Genomic DNA, 22382 nt, shown 5'->3' on the forward strand with positions numbered 1-22382 from the left:
TCTTTCCTTTTTAAGACCTGTAGGGCTGCTGTATAGAAAATATATTTAACACAGCAATAATGCAACTAAGGAGTTTAGGAGGTTATTAGTTATTCAGGTGAGAGATGGTTGTGGCTTAGAATAAGATAGTAGCAATTAAGATAAAAGGAAATAGATAGAATTTAAGAACGTTTTGGAACTACAACACAGAATTTGCTGATAGACTGGATATAATATGGCTGGCTAAGAAGGGAATCAAAGACACTTCCTAGAATTTTAGTTTGTGCAACTAGGAAGATGGTTTCATCAGCTGGGATAGGGAAGATCAATTTGGGGATATTGGCAGAAATCCAGAGTTCTCTTTGGGATATGTTAACTCTGAGATGCTTATTAGCCATCTAAATGAATATTGCAAGAAAGCAGAACTGGATTTCACGGATCAATGACTACTGGATTTATGAATTTGGGAGTCATCAGCATACATATATATATGCTATATATATACATATATATATATAGCATATATATAATAGATATATATATTACTTATTGCCACAAAACTGGTACCTCCATGAGATTGTCATGCAGTCTCTTTTAATCTTGGTAACAATTCAAGGTAAATACTTTCTTTTTATATAAATATAATTATCTTCTTTTCATATGTTTGCACCCCTGATGATCAGAGTTAAATGTCCTGAAAGTCAACCAGCTACCAAATGATGGAGCCTGGATGGTCTGATAGTTTTTATTTTTTATATCATACCGGGTTATTTTACTGAAGCATTTGAATGTGAATTTGAGTCAAAGATTTTTAATTAAAAATTGTTTTTAATGTCTGTATAGTCTGGACAGAATGATGTTCATTCAGAGTTGAATCCGAGTTCACAAATTCACTTTTCTATTTTTAAATATCTCTTCTGTGGCTGGTGCCATAGACAGTTCCTTTTTCTTTCTTTTCACTCTACTCCCTTAGCTTGTGGGAAATGACTCTCCTTTCTTCTTTCTCATATGCTGATTGCCTCTTTTCATTAACTCTTAACAACGGCTGATTAGCAGAAATTTTTAGCCTTCTTTCACTTTATACATTCCTCCCTTACAATTTCATGGTCTCATTGCTTCAAATACGATATATATATATATATATATATATATATATATACCTATATCTATATATATATATCTATATATATGCTTATATTGTTTTGCTTCCTCTCCAGGCCACTTCTTACTGTGTAGGTCGAAAGGTTCCAGACAGCAAGCTTCCCCGTGAGGTTAAGGGGAACGAAGTGTAGGGGCCTTGATAGTCTCATTCGTACATTATTCAGTATTTATTCACTTAGTTATAAACACTGACATGTTGGCTGCTTTTATGGAGTTTCAAATCTAGAGTGGCAGGCAGACTGATCTACGAGGAGCATTAACCAAGAGTACGAGATGGCCCAAAGTCGTTAAACATAAAGCCCTGGACCACAGGTACATAACGTGAAAACGCTGAACTCCCCTTAGTCCCTCAAAGAGACTTAACAAAACATTTGTAGTGCATCAGATCAGTCGAACACTAAAACTCCAATGGAGAGCGAATGCCACTAAGGATGTTGGGGACAAACAAGGGACTTGGGATTCTGATGAGGTGAAGCAGGCCTTGACGAGAACGAGGAACTCATTACCGAATGGGAGGAGACCGAACACCTAAGTAGAGAACAATGACAAATCAAGAGCGTACGTTACAACCCTGCACTTGTTAAAACCCCAAGGTGAAACAAACATCTCACCCCAACCACTCGCCGCAGCGGGTCCGGCAAGGACAATGACCTCGGTCACCCCACGCACCTTTGCTCCGAGCCGCTCGCCCCGCCCCCTCGCTCCACCGCCTCTCTGCCCTGCTGCGTGCACGTGCACAACGGATCCCGCCTCCTTCGTTCTCTCCACCAATGAGAAATGGAGTCGTAATCCTGTACCTCTGGGTCACAGGTCACGTGATGCGTCTCCCCGCCCTCTCACCCGGCTTCCCCTAGGTTTCTGAGAAGATGGCGAAGGTTTCAGAGCTTTACGATGTCTCTTGGGAAGGTAACTGCGGGTGGGGCGGGCAGGGGAAGACCAAAAGTTACGGGAAGCGGTGCGGGACGCCTTCGGCCTTGGGGGAGCTGAATTCTCCGGTCTCTCTTCCGCACTGGAGTTCTCACTGAGCGGGCCGAGCTGGGGTGGTGGCTAAGGCTGACCTGCTCCTGGCCGGCCACCGACCGGTGTCTGCGGTGTCACTCACTTCTTGTGCTCATCGATGGACAGATCTACCTCCGCGCCAGTCCTAGGGTCCAGGGCAGCTTTCTTCTTGAGGCGGGAGGGATTGCTGGGCGGCGCGGAGGAGGCGGGGTAGGTTCCTGCTGAAGCTTCTTTGCAGCCAAGAAATACGGGACCTGTAAGGCCTTTTAATTAAGTGCTGTGTAATAAGGGTTACAACTTTGTGCCGAAAAGGTGTGTAAAAGACCCACGAACGAATCTGTTCTTCTGCATGCTACTTTACATTTCGCTTTCTCTTCAAAGCTGAGTGTCTAATTTCTTCCCTTTTTAATTGCACCGTGTCCCCACTCCTCCATGACACACATTTTTACACAAGACATTTCCTTCTTATTCCCCACCAGGAATTCCTTTTCTGAAGGGGAAAAGAGCTGGTTATCTTGGACGTGTGCTCAAGTGTGATGGACTTCTTTCGCCATCCTAGTTTAATGTAAGGTGGAGTGTGCTCTTTAAAACCGGAAGCAGTCAAACTTTCAAACAAATTTTTCCCTTCTCAAAATTTTTCTTGAGCGGCAGACATGCTTGAAAGAAGAGCCTTGAGTTTCTCCATCGCATGAAATTTCTGTAATTGAAATTTATGTTCCCAGCATTGAACAATAGACTTCAGTAGCTTATTTAAGGAATGCCATCTTCCAATGGTTAAATAGTGGGCTGACATCGTGTACTGAAAGCTATGTTAACTGATGGTGAATACATCTCTCCAGCATTACAAAGTTGCAAACATATATGGGAAAAGGTAAAATTCTTTTACACTTGAGCAGAATTCAATGATTTATTATTGGTTTTGTGACCTACAGCACATTGTGAACCTCAGTGTTTCTACGTGTATTGGAGAACACTCATAGAAATATTAAAGCCGTTATATTAAACAAAAATATTACGTGCTTGGTGCTAGCCAGATCTTGGGTATATGAAATCAAGTCACACACAGCCCCTACCTTCATGGAGTTCACAGTCTAATGGAGAAGACAAAGCTGTCCATGTGTAGTTCTAAAAGACTTGTCAGGATCTGTTTCTTAAGCTGGATGGTAGATGTGTAGCTGTTATTTTCAGTGCTTTTAAAAAATGTTTTGAATATATCATGCTTTTTATTTTTAGAAAGTGCCATTTTGAAGGCATGTTCAGTATAGGTTTCTTAGATGATAGTATCAAGTACGTAGTCTTGAGGAATGAGTAAATGTGTACCACCAGGCAAGGTGATTTATACCACATAACTTGGAATACCCTGTGGGCATTCTGAAAGGAGTGATTTGATTAGATTTAGAAGAATAAATAAAAAGTACTTCATCAGTTTGTTGAGGAACAAAAAAAAATAAAGCATGTTAAAGTGCTTATAAACTAAGTACTGTATAAGAAGATGATCTGGTTCATACCCCGAGTCTCTAGGTTTTTCTTAAGCCCCTCTCCCTCTTCCTCTGAGCTGGCAGTGCTGGCTTTTGTGGAATTCCCTAAATGCTCCATGCTTGTCCTGCATTAGGGCTGGATACATGCTCCCAGCGGTGTTCTTCCCTCATTGCCCCACTCTTGCCCCCATTATATTTATCATTTCTCAAAATCCCCCTCAAAGGCTATGTGTTTGAGAGAGCTTTCCTTGACTACCCTACAGCCCTTCCCCATTCCTCCACCAACATTTTAAAAAGGAAAAACAAAAAACAACAAAACCAAAGAAGCGACAAAACCTTCCTCTAGTCCTTTAACTATGGGGTTTCATGCTCTGGAAGTGCTAACCCAATTGTGTTAGATTTTAAAATTTTCTTTCTCCTAGAATGAAGGGAGAGACCCGGCCTCTGGTTCTAGTGCCTGACAAACGAGAAGAGCAGAGTATTTCTTTACTAAATGAATTAGTAATTGACTAATAATAAATATTAACAAAGTTTTACAGAAAAGAATATAAATAGTTTTTCTAGTGTTGGAATAATTTCTTTTGTATCTTAGACTTAGGCAATTCAACTATAAGATATAGTTTGCTTATTTGTGAAATAAGGGTTTAGATAGACCTTCCTAGAATTCTTTTTTAGGGGACTTTTAAGAAAGAGCAGTTGAGATTTTTCTTTCAGAGACTTAATGGTAACAGATTTTTAAAATGTAAAAAAGGGTCATGGGAGTACTTCCAGAAATAGCTTTTTGTTTATATTTTTTAGGAGGGAATCTCAGTTGGACCTGTGTCCTCAGTTGGGACTACACTATTCCATTGAATAGTATAATGAGTTAATGTTGTGGAAATGGTTAGTTCAAAGAGTACAGTAATTTTTGTGATAGAAAAAGTGATCACTTATTTATAAAAGAACTATACATCTAATATTCTAGTCTTTTGGGTTCTATAGAATAAGTTGAATATATTGTTTATTCAGCCAGTTGAAAGATACTGAGGTTTATTAGAGATTCAGAGGTGTGAATGAGTTATAAGGAGGGTGTAGTCAGGCTTTTTGAGCATAGGGTATTTGGACAGGATATGGGTAGGATGCCTAGCACAATGCCTGGCATGTAGTAGACACTAAATGAATATTTGTTGAAAAAATATTAAAAATGAAGGAATTTTACTTGTTGACATTGGCTCTATGTCCTCTCTTTTTATCTAGTTCTTCAAACAACCGCAGTTTTATTTCTGTGCTCTACTACTCCAGTATGGTTTCAAAGGAAACCTAATGCTGGGTCTGACGTGTGTACATATGTGTTTTGTGCATCTGGACTGCATCTGTCATTGCAGATCACTCCATCTGAACAATTTGTTCCTTGGTTTCTTAATGACATTAAAGTTCCCGTTTTCTTAGACCTTTCCTTTGCTTAGTTCTCTACATCCACTCACTTTTTGATTTTTGGTGTCTTTATTGCTTTTTTCCATAACCCTCTTTAATTTATTATTGGTGGTTATTAAACTTGAGATAAATAGACTTCTTGCTGTATAGGCATTAGTGTTACGTGGTCTGTGAATTCCCCGACATATGTAAAATTGAGTGTATGTAAACACGTACTTATTTTGGGGGAAAAGGTGATTCAAAGCTCTTATCAACCTCAAAGGGATCTAAAAAAAAGGTTAAATGTCTTTGAGTAATCTCACCCACACCTAGTTTTATTTAGCCTATGTGCTAAATAACATTAGCATGTAGGCTGATTTAGCATGAATTAAACATACATTTGAATACTTTGCATCAGGCACTGTTCTAGTTCTTAAGGATACAGTTCAGAACAAATGATAGGTCAGTGAGAGAGGCGGGGGGGAGCAAAAGGGGGAGAGAGAGGAAGAGGGAGGGGGCAAGATCCGTTGCCTCCAGTAGACAGGATTGAACCTGTGACTTTTGGGTGTACAGGGCAACACTCCTACCAGCTGAGCCACCCAGCCCGGGCTCTTCCTCTTTTGAAATAATCTTCTAAACCCTTATGATTTTCTGAGTGCTAGGATTGGTAGGAACCTTTTTTGTTACAATACTTTGTCTTAGTTCTTGGTTCTTGACACAAGAGCTCCTAAGACATTAGAATTTCCAGAACCATGTCTTTTTGTACACTGTTGAGGTGACCGGTAGCTGCATAGCTTCAAGATGGGGGCTGGTCACTAGAAAGACCAAGGCATGATTAAGGATTTTCAGCCTACCCCTTGACTTTTGGGAGGGGAGGGAAGAGGATCGGACGATGGAGTTAATCCCCAATGATTTAGTCATTCCCACAGAATGAAACCTCTGTAAAACCTTCTAAACTATAGTAGTTGGAGAGCTTCCAGGTTGGTGAACACATCGAGGTGCATCAAGAGCACGACCAAAGAGGGCATGAATGTGCTCTTCACTTCCATTTGGCTGTTCCTGGGTTGTACCCTTGAGAACAAAGCAATAATAAGTAAAGCACTTCCTGAGTTCTGTGAGCCATTTTCGCAATGATAAGGGGGTTGGAGGAACCTGGGCTTTTTATAGCCCATTGGTCAGAAGTAGAGATGGCCCTGATTTGTAATTGGTGTCAGAAATGGGTGGGGGCAAGCTGGTGTGACTGACTGAGCCCTTCACCTGCTGGGTGTGATGCTAACTAACTCCCTGTAGTTGGTGCCAAAATTGAGTTGAATTATTGGACAGCCAGTTGGTGTTCTGAGACTTGGAGAATTGATTGGTGTGGGGAAAACTCCCAACACATTTGGCGTCAGAAGTGTTCTGTGGGTAGGAACAGATTTTAACTGTATGGATTAGATACAGACATGAGAGTTTACACTGTAAATTTAACAGTTTTACAGATAGTATACTGCTACATTGTGTTAATCCTACTTCCCTAATCTCATTTTTAAGAGTATTTTTAGTCAGGTATTCACCACTGGATTTAAATAAAATAGCACTATTTGTTTCTGATTTCTGTTTACTAAGTGAATAGGTTTTATTTTTTCCAACATTAGCCTGATACCAGTAATTAAATCAGTGACAGTGTTGGTAATACATTCTTGTTTTGGTAGTTAAAACTATGCAAGCTATATAATTTGATGAAGTTAATGGGATAAAGCTTGGAGATACAGTGTGTGTGTGTGTGTGTGAGAGAGAGAGAGAGAGAGAGAGAGTTTTAAGCTGCAATTGTCTGCAAAGCATTTGTGTTTACTAATACTTTGGCATTCTAACTTTATTTCTTGAGATCTTCATGTCAAGAACCATGTGTTTTTAACCAGGCATAGGAAATATATCTCCATGGTGGTTTTGGTTGATTTTCAGATTACAAAATATTATACAATAACAGTTTTATGAGAGATTTGAAATCATTTCTAGCAAACATAAGCTCTGTGTTTTAAAACTGTTTAGTTAATAAATTTCCGTGTCAGAGTTTCAGGGAAATTATACTGCAACTGTACTTCAGTATTTTTTGAACCTTCCACTGTTTAATTTGGTGAAAGACAGTTTTCTTCTATCTAAATTTTAAAGGACTGTGCTCTTTTCTTCTTCCTTCTTCACTCCTCCCTCCCTCTCTTCCCTTCACCCAGACACTCCCCTCCCCTCTCATTGTATCTTTTTATTATAAAATAAAATAGAAACAAAATCACACAGAACAAATTTACTGCTGAATTATTTATTACAGAATGAACAGCCTTGATACCAGCATCCAAGTTAAGAATTGAGACTTCACCATCCTTCCCAGAAGTTCCTCCTGTGTATGCCTCATGCCAGTCATAGCCCCCCTTTCCTCTCCTTGGTAATCATTATCCTGATTTTCTTAGTCAATACCCAGTTGCATTTTAAAATAATTTTATTATCCAAATGTATATCCCCAGACGTAATACTTTGGTCTTGCCAATTTTTATAAAGTTTGATAAGTTTTAACAGTCACTTTGACCTTTAGGTTCCCAGTCTATCCCTTTGCTTTCCGTAAAATTTATCTGTTGAAGAACATTGGCCATTTTCTAACATGCAGAATTGGTCATGTTACTTTTTTTTTTAGTTCACCTGCACCTTCAAAAATCAACTTCTGCTTTTTAAGCATGAAATATAAGGCCTTTTAGGAACTAAATCTTCTTTCTACTTGCTCACCTCCTGATCCCACTCTGTTTCTTTAATACTAACTACCAAGTCTGTCTGTGGGAAGTAACCTACTTTTTTGTTGGTCTGCTGAATTCTTTGACTTTTAAGATTCAGTCCAAGGTTATTTCCTGTGCAGAGTGAGAGTCAAGATGATTTCTAGGTTTCAGTAGAAAGAATTAACTGTGTTAATTAGTCATTTTCTAAGACCACTTTTATATATTCAGCTAGGGTCTGTTTTCATCTTATGATTTTTGTTTATTATAGACTTTGAACTATAGGGACTCAGATAGTGCATATAAAAGTAGTGGAAATCCTGTGTGCTTCTCTTACACTATTCTCTTGGGGCCTAATGTGTTGTTTATGTAACTTATTCAGCAACAAGTTATGAAACTTTTAAAATTCATCATCTATGTCTGTAGAAGAAGAAGGTGGTACTTCAGATGAGTATGTAAGATTTTTAGAGGTAGGAAGAAGGCACGTATGTGATTGGTGAATTGGACAGTTAATTCTATGTTAACTGTATAAAAGAAGAATCTTGTTTACTGGATTAGTAGTCTCCCCCACTCCCAGTTTCTCTATTATTATCAAAATGTTATTCTTTAAAACTCAAGTTTTCCATTGTATTACAATATGTCAAGTTGTCTTGACTTTTGTTGCTCACTAGTGCTTTTGCCCTTACTTTACATTATTTATATTATTTCTTATTGTAAATATAATAAAAAAATCTTTTGTTCTAATTTTTAACTATTTATTTCCTTTGCATAGTTGTATATCTTTATACATTTTTTGTATTGTTGCAGTAATGTCATAAAGGAAGTTTTGTGACGAATAACCCTTCAGTGCTGATAGCCTAATATGATACTCGGGTTATAAGAATCTTATGTTCTTGAGACAGTAGGCCAACTTCAAGAGCCCCTTGAATTTTTCAGCTTTCTATGTATAACTTAATATATTTTTCTGGGGAAAAAAATCCTTAGCTTTTATCAAATTCTGAACATTGTCTGTAATCTCAAAAACGTTAAGATAAGTAATAACTTAAAGGGATAGAGGATCTTTGTAGCAGACCCGTGCCATTCATTTCTTGTAAATAGTTGTAATATCCATTACAGTGCTTTTATAGTCTTCCAAAGGAATCTCTTTTTCTTGTTAAATTGGTATTGTGCCTTTTAAATTTTGGGATACATGGACTTTTCAATTAATGTGAGTTTATTTTTTTTACCAGAAAGGTTGACTTCATTTTGTCAATTTCTTCACATTGATCAAAGATAAGATATTTGGTCATATATAATGTGCTCCCCATGGTGTGCATCACATCTGGGATTATTATACCTGTTATTATACCCATTGCATGTAATCATTATCATGTATAATGATTTGCATTATTATTTTTCCCAAAGAATTGGGGGGTGCACATTATACACGGCAAAATATGGTATGTAGCCCTGGCTGGTGTAGCTCAGTGGATTGAGTGCGGGCCTGCGAACCACATGACTGCGGTTCGATTCCCAGTCAGGACACATGCCTGGGTTGCAGGCCAGTTCCCAGCAGGGGGCACATAAGAGGCAACCATACATTGATATTTCTCTTCTTCTCTCCTTCCCTTCCTCTCTAAAGATAAATAAAAAAAATCTTTAAAAAAAAGGTATGTATAATATGTTTTTTTACTTTCAGAAATGCGTGATAAAATGAGAAAATGGAGAGAAGAAAACTCAAGAAATAGTGAGCAAATTGTGGAAGTTGGAGAGGAACTAATTAATGAATATGCTTCTAAACTTGGAGATGATAGTAAGTTTTTTAATATATTACATTTATGCTCAGCACATGTCTGTTTACTATTCTCAGTTTTAAAAAAAACTTCTTTCACTGTTTTTTTCTAGTGTTCATATCAATCTGTCTGTGATTTGTCACTTTTGAAATAACTTCTCAGGAAGACTAACGATAGTTTATTGTGGGAAAGCTTTATAATCACTTTTAGTAGTGAGGCTATCATCAACTAGCCATTTTTGTTTTAAAGCTCATGAGGCTGCAGTGCTGATCTGGTCAAAACGTAGTTCATAAAGTATCATTTAGAACAGTAAAAGTAGTAGGTCATTGGAGATTTTTTTTTACTTGATAAGATGAAATATTTTACATTGCTGAAAGTATATTAGGATGCTTTCTTTCCTAATTGCTGATATAATATAGTAAACCCATTTTTAGTTATAAGTACTATTCCCTAAAATATTAAATAGGAGGAATTTATTATCTACTATCTGTTGGGAGATTTTTGTGGTAAATTTAGGTTTGTTTGTTTGTTTTCTCTATATGTATCTAGTTTGGATCATATATGAACAGGTGATGATTGCAGCCCTAGACTATGGTCGGGATGACTTGGCATTGGTAGGTATTTAAACTGACTATATTTTATATTTAATATGCTGCATGGATCATATATAAGCAGTAAAGACTTTAGTGTATGGCTTGTATAGAATGCTTTCTATAGGTGGTTTTCAGTGCTACTACTCTTTGGAGTAGGTAGGACTGAGTAGGCACTTCAACCATAGTATGTTAAATTTTTTTCACAATCCTGAGAAGTAGATATTTAGTATCCCAGTTTTAGTGAAGAGGTTAAATTAATGGGTGAAATTTATCTGCTTACTGGGTGAATTATGCTATATTACAGAGTTTATAGTAAGAAGCAGATAGTTTAAAACAAGTTTATCTGTTGGGTTGTTGAATGACTTCCAAAGTACATATTGTTAAATACTGTTTTGCAATATTGTAAATGTGTACCTTAAATTATTGTAAAATCCTGACATGTAGAGAGCATGACTTGACATACTAATACTGCTTTTAAAGTAGAAGAATAGTAGCTGTATTTTGCACACATCTGCTAGGTACTATGCTAAATGCTTTATGTCATGCTTTGCTTTTCACAATTATTTCTTAATTTGTGTTTAATATTATCATCATACTCATTTTGTAAACAGGAAACAGAGGTTTTTGTTATTTTGTTTTTATAATTCTGAGTTCTTAAACTATTTCATACTCCTTCCTTATTTAAGCCAAAAGTATTACACAGAAACAGAAAATAGAAATACCAGGAGAATGTATGCATTGCTGACTTAGCATTATTCTTTTCAAGGTAATTACATTGGGTTGGCTGTACACATAGTTTCAGTGGAGCTGTCAGTGGTAAAAAGTATTCCACAGAACCTTTTTTGGATTACTTTAGAACCTATGACAAAGTTTTTTGAGTATTTACAGAAGTAGTAGCTTGTATCTTGAGGGAAATTTTGAATTTTTTTTGAAATAGCCAAATGCCATTTGATAAAATAGATCATATTAGATAATACTGATAACAAATGAGGAGACCAAATTAGATGACTTTTTGTAACACTATGAATTTTTAAACGTTTCAGAATTTTTAGACAGCTTGATTGACTGACCTGGTAGTGTTGAGTTTTGCATGATGTCGAAGAAACAAATGAACATCATTTTCAGTTCTGACTAACTTGAATATTTTCCTTAGCATGGCAAACTTTCAGCCACACAGTTTGAAGCTGTATCTCCCTGTGCTTCTATTACTAGTTAAGTTTTTTCACTACTTAAAGGCATTTTTTGTCAATCATGCTTTAGCCCACTACAATTGACCATTTTTATAATCCTTACCATTTCTAGCATATCTAAGACTCTTATGATCCTTCATATTGTTGATAACATAGTAGGTGCTCAGTAAATATTTCATTTATTTATTGAGTTGATGGGTGAATTATGCATATTTGCCTAAAAGACTGGTACTTCATAGATAAGGTATCTGTATTTTATGATCCCAAATCAGGATATATGTACTGAAATAACATAATATATGATTTCAACAGGGAAAAATTAAGCTAAGTGTTAGTAGTACTTGCTAGGGACTTGAGAGTACTGCCAAAGAACTTAATTTTTATCTAAATCTAATGCATAGTTAGGAAGAAAATACCAGGAAACTTGGAGGCATATAAGTGGGGCCTGACACATTATGTAAGCATTTTTAAGGAGTGGTAGTAGTATGGCAGTGTTTGAAAAGATTAGTGAACATATGGTCTGCCCATTGTCCCAGTTATTAGTATGATTAATGTAAGAACTGATTGTTTCTCTCACTGTAATTTCAGGGTTCTCCCTTCACCCCATTATTCATTAGATTAATTTCATTTCATGTCATTAGATCACTAATGAAATTATTTAAGAAGATACATTGAAGACTTATGTAGGCCATTCCTTGTAGCCTGTTTAGTGTATGTAATATAATTACTCTTTTTCAAGTCTTTTTTAACAATTATTTTTTTAGTTTTGTCTTCAGGAGTTGAGAAGACAGTTTCCTGGCAGTCACAGAGTTAAGCGACTAACTGGCATGAGATTTGAAGCCATGGAAAGGTAACTGAATCTTGTAAAAAGTGTGATCCTGTTTTCAAATGGGAAGCATGGGTCAAACCTTTTTTCTTCTGCACTTAGGGCAGCATCATTGATTGTGCAAGATCTTTTGCTCCTGAGAGGGTGCTTCTCAGCATAAATCCTGGCCTTTACTCCCAGTAAATAGGATTTGACATAAAAGTGTAATTCACTTAATCATGTCTGGTCTTGTGAAATTGAGATTATACTTTGTGGTAAGAACTGGCTTCAAGATTCTAGGATTTATTAGCTGTTTCCCTAGCAAATTATTTAACTTTAAGGTTTTTCAGTCTCATTCCTTTGTAAAGCAAGAATATTACCAGCTTTTCAAGATTTGGGGGGGAATTAGTAATGATATATGTGTAGGACCCTCATAGACACTCAAGGTATAGAAACTATTATTTTTTTATTGTGATATAATTGACACATAACATTGCATTAGTTTCAGGTGTGCAACATAATGCTTTTATAACCTGGGGGTGCATATATCTTCTCAAGATAGTCCTTTTGCGATATGTATATAGTGAAATGATTATAGTAAATTTAGTTAACAATCACCACCCATAGTGGTAAATATTTTTTTCTTGTGATGAGAACTTCTAAGATCTACTCTCTTAGCAACTTTCAAATGTACCACACAGTATTGTAACTATAGCAACCATGCTGTACATTACAGTCCCAGGACTTACTTTGTAACTGGAAGTTTGTACCTTTTGACTTTCTTCACATATTTCACATACCCCATATTCCCATCTCTGGCAATCACCAATCTGTTTTCTGTATATTCCCATCTCTGGCAGTCACCAATCTGTTTTCTGTATATGTTAGTTCAGGTTCTTTTTGACTCCACATATAAGTGAGATCACACAATATTTGTCTGTCTGTCTGACTTAGGAAACTTAGCGTAATGTCCTTAAGCACTTAAGGTCCATCCAGGTTGTCGTAAATGGCAGAATTTGCTTCGTTTTTATGAATGAATACTATCACATTGTACATATGTCACAAACACTTTCATCTCGATGGACCCTTAAGTTGTTCCATGTCTTGTCCATTGTAAATAATGCTTTTATAACATGGGGGTGCATATATCAAGATAACGCTTTTGTTAATGGTAGTTTTATTTTTGACTTTTTAGAGAAGGTTTTGTTTATTTTATTTTTAGGCAAAGGGGAAGGGATGGAGAAAGAGAGGAAAGAAACATCAATATGTGGTTGCCTCTCACACAACCCCTACTGGGGACCTGGCCAGCAACCCAGGCATGTGCCCTGACTGGGAATCGAACCTGCAGCTCTTTTGTTCACAGGCTGGTGGTGCTCAGTTGACTGAGCCACACCATCCAGGGCTATTTTCAATTTTTTAAGGAACCGCCATACTGTTTTCCATAGTTGTACCAATTTATATTCCCACGAACAGTGCAGAAGTTTTCCCTTTTCTCCACATTCTTGGAGTCAGACTTGCTGCCATTGCACTACAAGGTTACTCTTTTCTCCATGTTCTTGCTAACACTTATGTCTTGTCTTATTGGTAATTTCCATTTCAACAGGTGTAAGGTGACATTTCCTTGTAGTTTTGATTTACATTTTCCTGATTAACAGTGATATTGAGCATCTTTTCCTGAACCTGTTGGCCATTTCTATGTCTTCTTGGGAAAAATGTCTGTTCAGTTCCTCCGTTAATTTTTTACTGGGGTTGTTTTTTTTACTGTTGAGTTATGAGTTCTTTATGTATTTTGAATATTAACCCCTTACCAGGTATATGATTCCTATTTTCTTCTGTAGCCTGCCTCTTTGTTTTGTTGATATTTTCTTTTGCTATATAGAAGCTTTTTAGTTTGATGTATTTTCACTTGTTTATTTTTGCTGTTGCTACCTTTGCTTTTGGTGTCAAATCCAAAAAATCATTGCCAAGACCAGTGGCACCTTACAACCTATTTTTTCTTCTAGAAGTTTTATGGTTTCAGGTCTTATATTCAGGTCTTTAATCCATTTTAAATTGATTTTTTGTTTATGGTATAAGGTAGTGGTCCGGTTTCATTCTTTTACATGTGGCTGCCCAGTTTTTCAACAGTTTCTTAAAAAGACTATTTTTCCTGCATTGTATATTCTGAGTTCATTTGTTGTAAATGAATTAACCATATATGTGTGGGTTTATTTCTGGGCTCTATATTCTGTTACATTGATCTATGTGTTTTTATACTAATTCCATACTGTTTTGATTACTGTAGCTTTAAAAATATTGTGTGAAATCAGGAAGTGTGATACTTCCAGCTTTGTTCTTTTTCCTTGGGATTGCTTTGGCTATTAGGGGTCTTGTGTGATTCCATATAAATTTTAGGATTGTTCTATTTCTGTGAATGAGGCTATTGGCATTTTTATAAGGATTGCATTGAATCTGTGGATTGCTTGAAGTAGTGTGGGCATTGTACCAACATTAGTTCTTCCAATTCATGAGCACAGAATGTCTTTTACTTTATTTGTCTTTAATTTTTTTCATCAGTGTCATAGTTTTAATGTGCAGGGCTTTTACCTCTTTGGTTAAATTTATTCTTAGGTATTTTATTCTTTTTGATGAAGTTGTAACTGGGTTTTCTTAATTGCTCTTTCTGACAAATCATTATTAGTATATTAGTGATTTTCAACCAGTGTGCATTTGCACACTGGTGTGCCACAAGAATTTTTAAAACATGTGATACTTGATTATTACTGACTAGTTAGGGGCGCTGACTTCTTTTTTTTTTTTAGATTGTCAGATTAAAAAATCACAACAACTAACACAATAGCCACCTGGGGTGAATAAATCAAAATATACCTTTTTTTTTGCTCAGATTGGCAAAAAGTATATTTTTTGTTGTGCCACAGAATTGTGGTAATTAGTTTATGTGTGCCATGAGATAAAAAAGGTGTATTGAAACAGCTGATATTTTTGTATATTGATTTTGTACCCTGTAACTTTACTGAATTTATTTATTATTTCTGACTTTTTGGTGGAGTGTTGTGCTATAGTAAGCTGTGATTGTCTTTGTTTACCTGTTTTCCAATTTGGGGGCAGTGGTTTGCCCCATGACTTTAATTCTATGATGGACCTAAGAGTTGTTGGTTTGTCCCGATTGTTTAGGTTTTTTTTCTTGTGAGGATGGGAGTGACAACTACCAAGGTCTTTACATGCTATTCCAGGAACCAGAAATCTTTAGCTTCTTTTCATAGTTATTGACCATTTCTCTGTTTTCTTTGGAGAAATATCTGTTCATATTCCTTGTTTTATAATTAGATTGTCTTTTTATTATTTAATTGTAAGAGATCTTTATATATGGTTTAGATACAAGCTTCTTATCAAATACATGATTTGAAAAATATTCTGTCATTCTTTTCACTTGTTTAATGCAGTGATTTTCAACCTTTTTCATCTTGCGGTGCATATAAACTACCAAAATTCTACAGCACACCAAAAAGTATGCTTTTTGACAATCTGACAAAAAAATGGGTATAGTTTTAATTGATCCATACAAATGGCTATTGATGTATTGGCTGTTACCACTGTTTTATTTGACATCTAAAAGAAAAGAGGTCAGTGACCCTAACTAAATAGTCAGGTATTGTGTGTTTTAAAAATTCTTGTGGAACAGCAATTGAAAATCACTGGCTTAATGATGTTCTTTGACTACAAAAGTTTTTGATATTTTATAAAGTCCATTTTATTTTCTTTTTCTTTATTTTTGGTGTCATATCTAGAAGCCATTGTCTAATCCAAGGTCATAAAGATTTCACCTATCTTATCTTCTGAGAGTTTTATAGTTTTAGTTCTTACTTTTAGGTTTTTGACACATTTCAATTTCATATTTTTTATGATGTGAAGTAGGTCACTCTTCATTCTTCTTCATGTAAGTAACCAGTTGTCCCATCACCATTTACTGAAAAGACTGTGCGTTCCTTATTTGTCTTGACAACCGTGTTCAAAATCAATTAAATGTAAATGTGAGGGTTGCTTTCCCGGCATTTAGTTCTGTTCCATTGATCTATATGTTTATCATATACCACACCATATTGACTCTACACTGTATTGATTCTGTGGCTTTGTATTAAGTTCTGACATTGGGCATTGTGAGTCTTTTAGCTTTATTCTTTTTTTTCTTCCAAGATTATTTTGTCTCTTCTGAGTCCTTTGAAATTACACCTCATTTTTAGGATCAGCTTATTACTTCTCACCTTTTTAGCATGGTGTTTCAGGTGAGACAGTTAACTTGTACCTCAAATGTAGTAGTTTTTTTCAAGCCAGATTTATTGATACAATTTTTCCCAATCCCTTCACTCCTGGGCTTATATGTTTGTGCATGTGCACATTTTAATCTCTTTGGATCCTCTCTGTAAGTAAGCAAAGGGCATAGATAAAGAAAAGTAATTGAAATAGTATTAGCTTAGGTTAGCAGAAACTAATTTTGAATCAGAGGACAGAATGGAAGAAATCTGAAAGGATTGCTCCTGAATCAGTGTTTTATTCTATTATCACTTTTTGTTTTATTTCAAGTGTTACAGATTTTCAGTCCATTCTTAAAATAGGTGAATAGCAGAACACAGTCCATAGTCCAAGATGAATGATTTAGAAAACTAAATTATAAGGGATTGAGAGATACTAGCTTCTAAAGCACACATTTAAATATTTACTACCCTTTTCCAACCATATAAAATACTGCTATGGTAGCAATAATTTATTCTGCAGTATTAATTCAGGTTTTCCTAGAAACTCAATGTAATTTCTTTAAGCCTTATTTTATTGAAACTCATGTCACCATTTTACTTAGTAATGTTTTAATGAGTGGCTGTTGTGTGTGACTTTGTCAAGTAGTTTTATTAATCATTGATTTTCATACATGATTGTGTACCTTAGACTGTGGAATTTTAAAAAAATATGTAGTTGCTGACCTTACTTTACTGAAATCAGTCTTTTGGGGGATATAATACAGATTTTCTTGAAAAAGCCCTGTAGGTAAAAAGACAGGTGGGTATTAGAACATTGTTTTAGTCCACAATGTTCTAACTTTTGTGGACCTTCAGTGTATTAGATTCTCTAGAGAAATAGAATCAATAAAATATAGAACCAAATATATATGTATGTGTACACACTCACAGACATATACAACCATATACACAAACACAGAACTATATGTATAAATGGAGATTTATTATCAAGAATTGGCTCACTTGATATTGGAGGCTTTGAAGTTTCAGGATCTACTGTGTGCAAGCAAGAGACCCAACTACACTGGTGCTATAACTCAGTCAAAGTCTGGAGGCTGAGAACTAGGGGAGCCAATGATATAAATCATAGTCTGAGGATAGAAGGGAGATGAGATAGGATGTTCCAGCTCAGAAGTGAGGCAGTAAAATAGGGTCGAATTCCTCCGCTCTCCACTTTGTTCTATTTAGGCCCTCAAGGGATTGAATGATGCCCACCCACATTGGAGAAGCAGCCTGTTTTACTGAGCTTACGGATTCAAATGCTAATCTCATCCTGAAACACCTTTAGACATACCCAGAAAAAAGGTTTAACCTGGGTACCCCATGACCAGTCAAGTTGACACATAAAACTAACAATCACACTCAGTTTTTACATAAATGATCAAATATAAAACTAGATATTAGTTCCTTATGTGTGCAGTTTTTGTACAACTATAAAACAGTGGTTTCATATCTTTCTCTGTCATTTCTGATCTTTTCCACAGGTATTATAGTTGGAAAAGTTTCCCAGGTGATTTTCATGTAATGTCTTGTGAGAATCCCTGATCTGTAGCATTAATTTTGCCCTTGTTTTGTATACTTTACTGTTTTATTATTTAATGATTTTATTTTCTGTGTTTTCATTTAGTTGTAGATTTTTTATGAGGCTCACATACCTAAATGTTATATTACTATGTATTTGATGTTCAGACTATTTTTTTGTTTGTATTTGAACTACTACTGAATCAGATTAACTTAGTGTTCAGGGATGTGGTTTGCCCCCCTCACTTAGTACGGACGCATTTACACATTAAGTCTGCTTTTATTTTTTCCAGTAGTCTGCTACAGTTAAATGTATTCTTACCTATTAGTGTGGTCATAATCACTAGTCCAGGCGTGGACACTAAAATTTTGGTGCCAGTGTATAGTTAAAATGATATGGTATGATGATACAGAGTATTTATAGCTATCATGAAGAGAAAAATGTAAAATTAAAAATTTCCCTTAGAGAACTTAGGAAAAAATGCCTACTATGTTTGTTATTCCTAGTTTTAGAAACACTGATGTAAAAGTTTTAAAACAGTTTTTTTTTCTTTCTTTAAAAATCCAAATTCAGATGTGGAGAAATTGATAGGAAGGGAATTATGAATATTGTTAGGAATTTTGAGAATCACTCAGCTATTTCCCTGCATCCTAACTAGGATAATCATAAATGAGTATATATTTAAGTAAAGTTCTCTGTGTGATTTCTTATGTTTTGATTATTTTTCATTTGATAAATTTGTTAATTGTTTCCCTTATGAGATTTTATCCCAGCAAAGAGTATTACATATTCATTTTTAATAAAGGCTTAATGGACCAAACCAGGTCAACTAAGAAGAGCTATTATAAATATTCATTAAAGGGGAATTAATACATAACCATTTCCTTGTAAATGTACTTAAAATCAAAGCTTTTCATATGTTTTATTGGCTGTAATTCTGGGTATATCTAGGACCACAAAGATATCTCTTTGTGCTGCTAGTTTTTACCTTTATATTTAGGCCATATTGAATTAGTATGTTTTTGAAATAAGTTTTTCTGTAAGTACTTTATATGTTACTTTTTTCCATTAAAAAAGATACTATACTTTTACTATTATATGAGTATTGGAAGTAACTTGGATAGCAATTGTAAATGCATTCAGAGCACTGCGAGTTTCATTTTTTTCTGCATTTAGTATTTGTCACTTAATTTTACGATAATGATTATTAATGTTTCTTTTCTTTTTTTTATCCCTACCCCTCCTGCTCTTTCTTTTTAAATAGATACGATGATGCAATACAGCTGTATGATCGGATTCTACATGAAGATCCAACTAACACTGTAAGTTAGCTGATCGTCCGGAAGGTCCTCTAGTTTATTTCAAAAGGCAGAATTAATTAATTCTGGAAATAATGGAGAAATACATGTGGAACCATGCTTATCTTCTTATTTTAAATAGTTCATGATAGGCTGTTTAAAAACAATAGATTTGAAACTCTTCGGGAAAAATTTTTGAGATACCTTACTAGAAAGAAGCTTGTTGAAATTAAAAAAGAGAATTTTATGTGCTTGTGAAAAACCCCAGGAGAGCTCAATGTTTTTGTAATATTTTGTTGAAGTTTATAAAATAGTAACTTGCTTTGTTTGTGTAGTTACATTTTAGTTAATGAAAAATGGAAGAAGTCATCTCAGTAATTAGCATATGTGATTAATGAAGGTGTTTTGTTTTAGATTTGGCTTTTCTGACTTGTATCTGTCAGAAAAGATACAAGAATGACTATAGAATGACTATATCACATATAAATACATTTTAAAATATATCTTTAATTTATCCAGATTTTTAATGAATTTTATATTAGTTTATTGGTCAAAATATTTGTTCTAAATATGCTTATATAGTAGTATTTGTTTTAAAAATACCCTGGTGGAAAAATTTTGTTTTTATTGTGGAGAACATTTCAGTTTATTGTTGGTATATTGGCTTCCCTCAGATTTACATTTTATTAAGTGAAAAGGTAAAGAGACCAGGCGTTTTAATGCTTTATGTTATGTCCATATATATATCTTCTAAAAGAAAAATGTTGTTAGAAATTATAAACAAAAACCATTTGAGTTTGTATTGTCCTTTAAAAGGAAAAATTCTTATATTAACACAATACATATTATAATACATAATAAGTATTGGACATAATGGTGTCCATTAGAATGTTCATACCACACCTCTGACTATGACTATAGACATTTTAGTTGCTATTCGTGTTTATATTTTGACATTGTCTCATTTGTGATACTTGAATGCAATATTTTTAACAAGTTTTACTGTATCTATATAATTATTTCATCTCAGCCAGTACAAACCCTGTAAGGCTTATGGCAAGATATTAATATCAAATTAGGTAAGCCTGTGCCCGTTCTTTAAAGATCTCATAAGTGGAGCCTTTGGTAAGGCTTAAAACACAAAGTTTAAGCACAAACCAAAGGTAAAATAAAGGAAGATAGCATTTGTTTAATACCATTATATTGTAAGTATTTTGTTAGTTGCTTTACATTGATACTTGGAGAATTGTGGTATTACTGAGTTTTGTGGACATTAAATATTTTGCCCTTGGTTAGAAAGCTGGTAAAAGGCAGCAGTGGGATTCAGTTTCTTCTCCCCACCCCCGGCCCCCAAACCTGGACTCTCTTCTTTACCTGTTCCCTGTGGGAGAAGTAGTGTCATGAAGAATGAAAGGAATAAACAGTTAAATATGTTTCAAGTAATGTTGGATTGGTGAAGTTAGGTATTATATGTCCAAAATAGTTTCTTCATTTATTTCTCACCTGTTTTCAAAAGGACTTCAAATGAGGCTGTCTTTTGAACTCTTTTTCCTTTTCCTAAAGGCTTTAAGGTTGTTACTTTTAGAACTTTACTTCTACTTTCCTTATGAATTCTTGAGACTTTCTAAATTTAGCATATACAGGATCCAGCACAAATAACACGCCTCTTTTTAAATTTCAAAATTATAAGCATGTAATTCTTCAATGTAACAATATCATGCTCAAGCACACCATATGATATTTTAGGTGAAGTGTCAAATTAAAACTATAAATTATCACACCCATATTATTACCCTACTAACCACACTCAAGCAGGCGTTAAGTTCTGATGGACGCTGTATTATGGTTCTTTCATTGTTTTACATAGTGAAATTACTCAAATATATTTGAATGCCTGCTGTGTAGCATTGTGTTAGGCCTTTGGCATGAGCAGAATATTAGAAGATACACATTTTTAACAAATAGGTCATTTTTTGTTACTAAAATATTATCACTATTACTGTTGAATATTGCTCTTGGTCTTATTGGGGAGTCTCTTGATTCTCCCTGTTTTTTTCTCTCTTACTTCTTCAGTATGAAACCACCTTTCTCCATGACAGGCAGCTCCATTAGTCTAAAGAGGGTCCATTCATTGCACTTCCGTTGTCTGCATCTTGTGGAGTGTGTATTAGTACATAAAAAAATAAGTCATTATAATTAAGTTTAACCTGGCCCTAATGTGTTTTATGTTTAACCTTCTGCACTGAATAAAATAAAACAGAGATGGTGGGGTTGTAAATTTAATACTTTATACAGTGCCCTCCAGCCCCCGACTGTTCACTCGAGCCTCAAGTGTGCAGTCTTGATTACATACAATGTTGCTGCCCCCCCCGCCCCCGCCGTCCCTTTGCTCCATTGTTCCTCCTGCAACGCAGTGTTCTCAACACGGTGTCCTCATTTGCTTTCTTAATGTCTACTTCCTTTTTCTATTTCAGCTAAGGTGTCACATCTGGGACCCTCTTTGCTTCCTGACCTTCCACCTCTTCCACTCTGCTACAGCCTATAATATGTGTTAGGATCTACTCCATGTCATCACAATTCCCTAAATATACAACTCCCCCTGTCATTGTTTTTTTCAGTATTTGATGTGTCTTTCTCTTTATAGTGTCACTCTCTAGCATACTACCTAATAAATAGTAGCTGTTCAGTACATACTTGATGATTGTATAAATAAATGTCATTTATCTTTTTATATTTATCATTTTAAAAACTTTAAAATGCGAGTTTAAATGTTTTGCTTATTTTTTAAAAAAGTGTCTTTCAGAACCTGTATTGTTCATTCAAAAGACTCATAGGTAGATTGTTCTGTTAAAATTGTGAAAATGTTATAAGAAGCCATATTTGTATAATGACATTCAAGTGGCCATGGTGAGATTTTTTTTCTAAGCTTCACTTTCCCTCTGTCTCTTAAGATACAGATCTTATGAATGAGACAGAGTAAAGGACTTTAGGCTGGATAAAGATTAGGATTCCCTGCTGGCTTGTAATTATCAGAATCTGGATGGTTATTTATTTGAATGAAATGATGCATACATTGTGTACATCAAAAGTAAAGCATATGTGATTGTTAGAGGAATGTTTGAATTCCCTGGTGGGATGTCATGGGGTATGTTTATAAACTCCCACT

General features: G+C 35.1%; 1 protein-coding gene across 3 annotated transcripts in view; it reads left to right on the plus strand.

The window, feature by feature from the left end:
• Positions 1-1961: 1961 nt before the first annotated feature.
• Positions 1962-22382, plus strand: part of EMC2 (ER membrane protein complex subunit 2) — a 37977-nt gene continuing 17556 nt past the window's right edge. For 2 of the 3 annotated variants that reach the window (XM_037048397.1, XM_037048400.1), the window contains exons 1-5: positions 1962-2046; positions 9423-9536; positions 10066-10130; positions 12064-12149; positions 19183-19240. In XM_037048397.1, coding sequence (XP_036904292.1) covers positions 2007-2046; positions 9423-9536; positions 10066-10130; positions 12064-12149; positions 19183-19240 — 363 coding nt within the window. In that variant the 5' untranslated portion in view covers positions 1962-2006. Of the gene's footprint in view, positions 2047-2618; positions 2705-9422; positions 9537-10065; positions 10131-12063; positions 12150-19182; positions 19241-22382 lie in introns of those variants that run through there. The other variant, XM_037048399.1, reaches the window with a different exon arrangement.

This window comes from Sturnira hondurensis, unplaced genomic scaffold, assembly GCF_014824575.4.
Source record: "Sturnira hondurensis isolate 20B ecotype Veracruz unplaced genomic scaffold, ASM1482457v3 Scaffold0006413, whole genome shotgun sequence".
NCBI classification, from domain to species: domain Eukaryota; kingdom Metazoa; phylum Chordata; class Mammalia; order Chiroptera; family Phyllostomidae; genus Sturnira; species Sturnira hondurensis.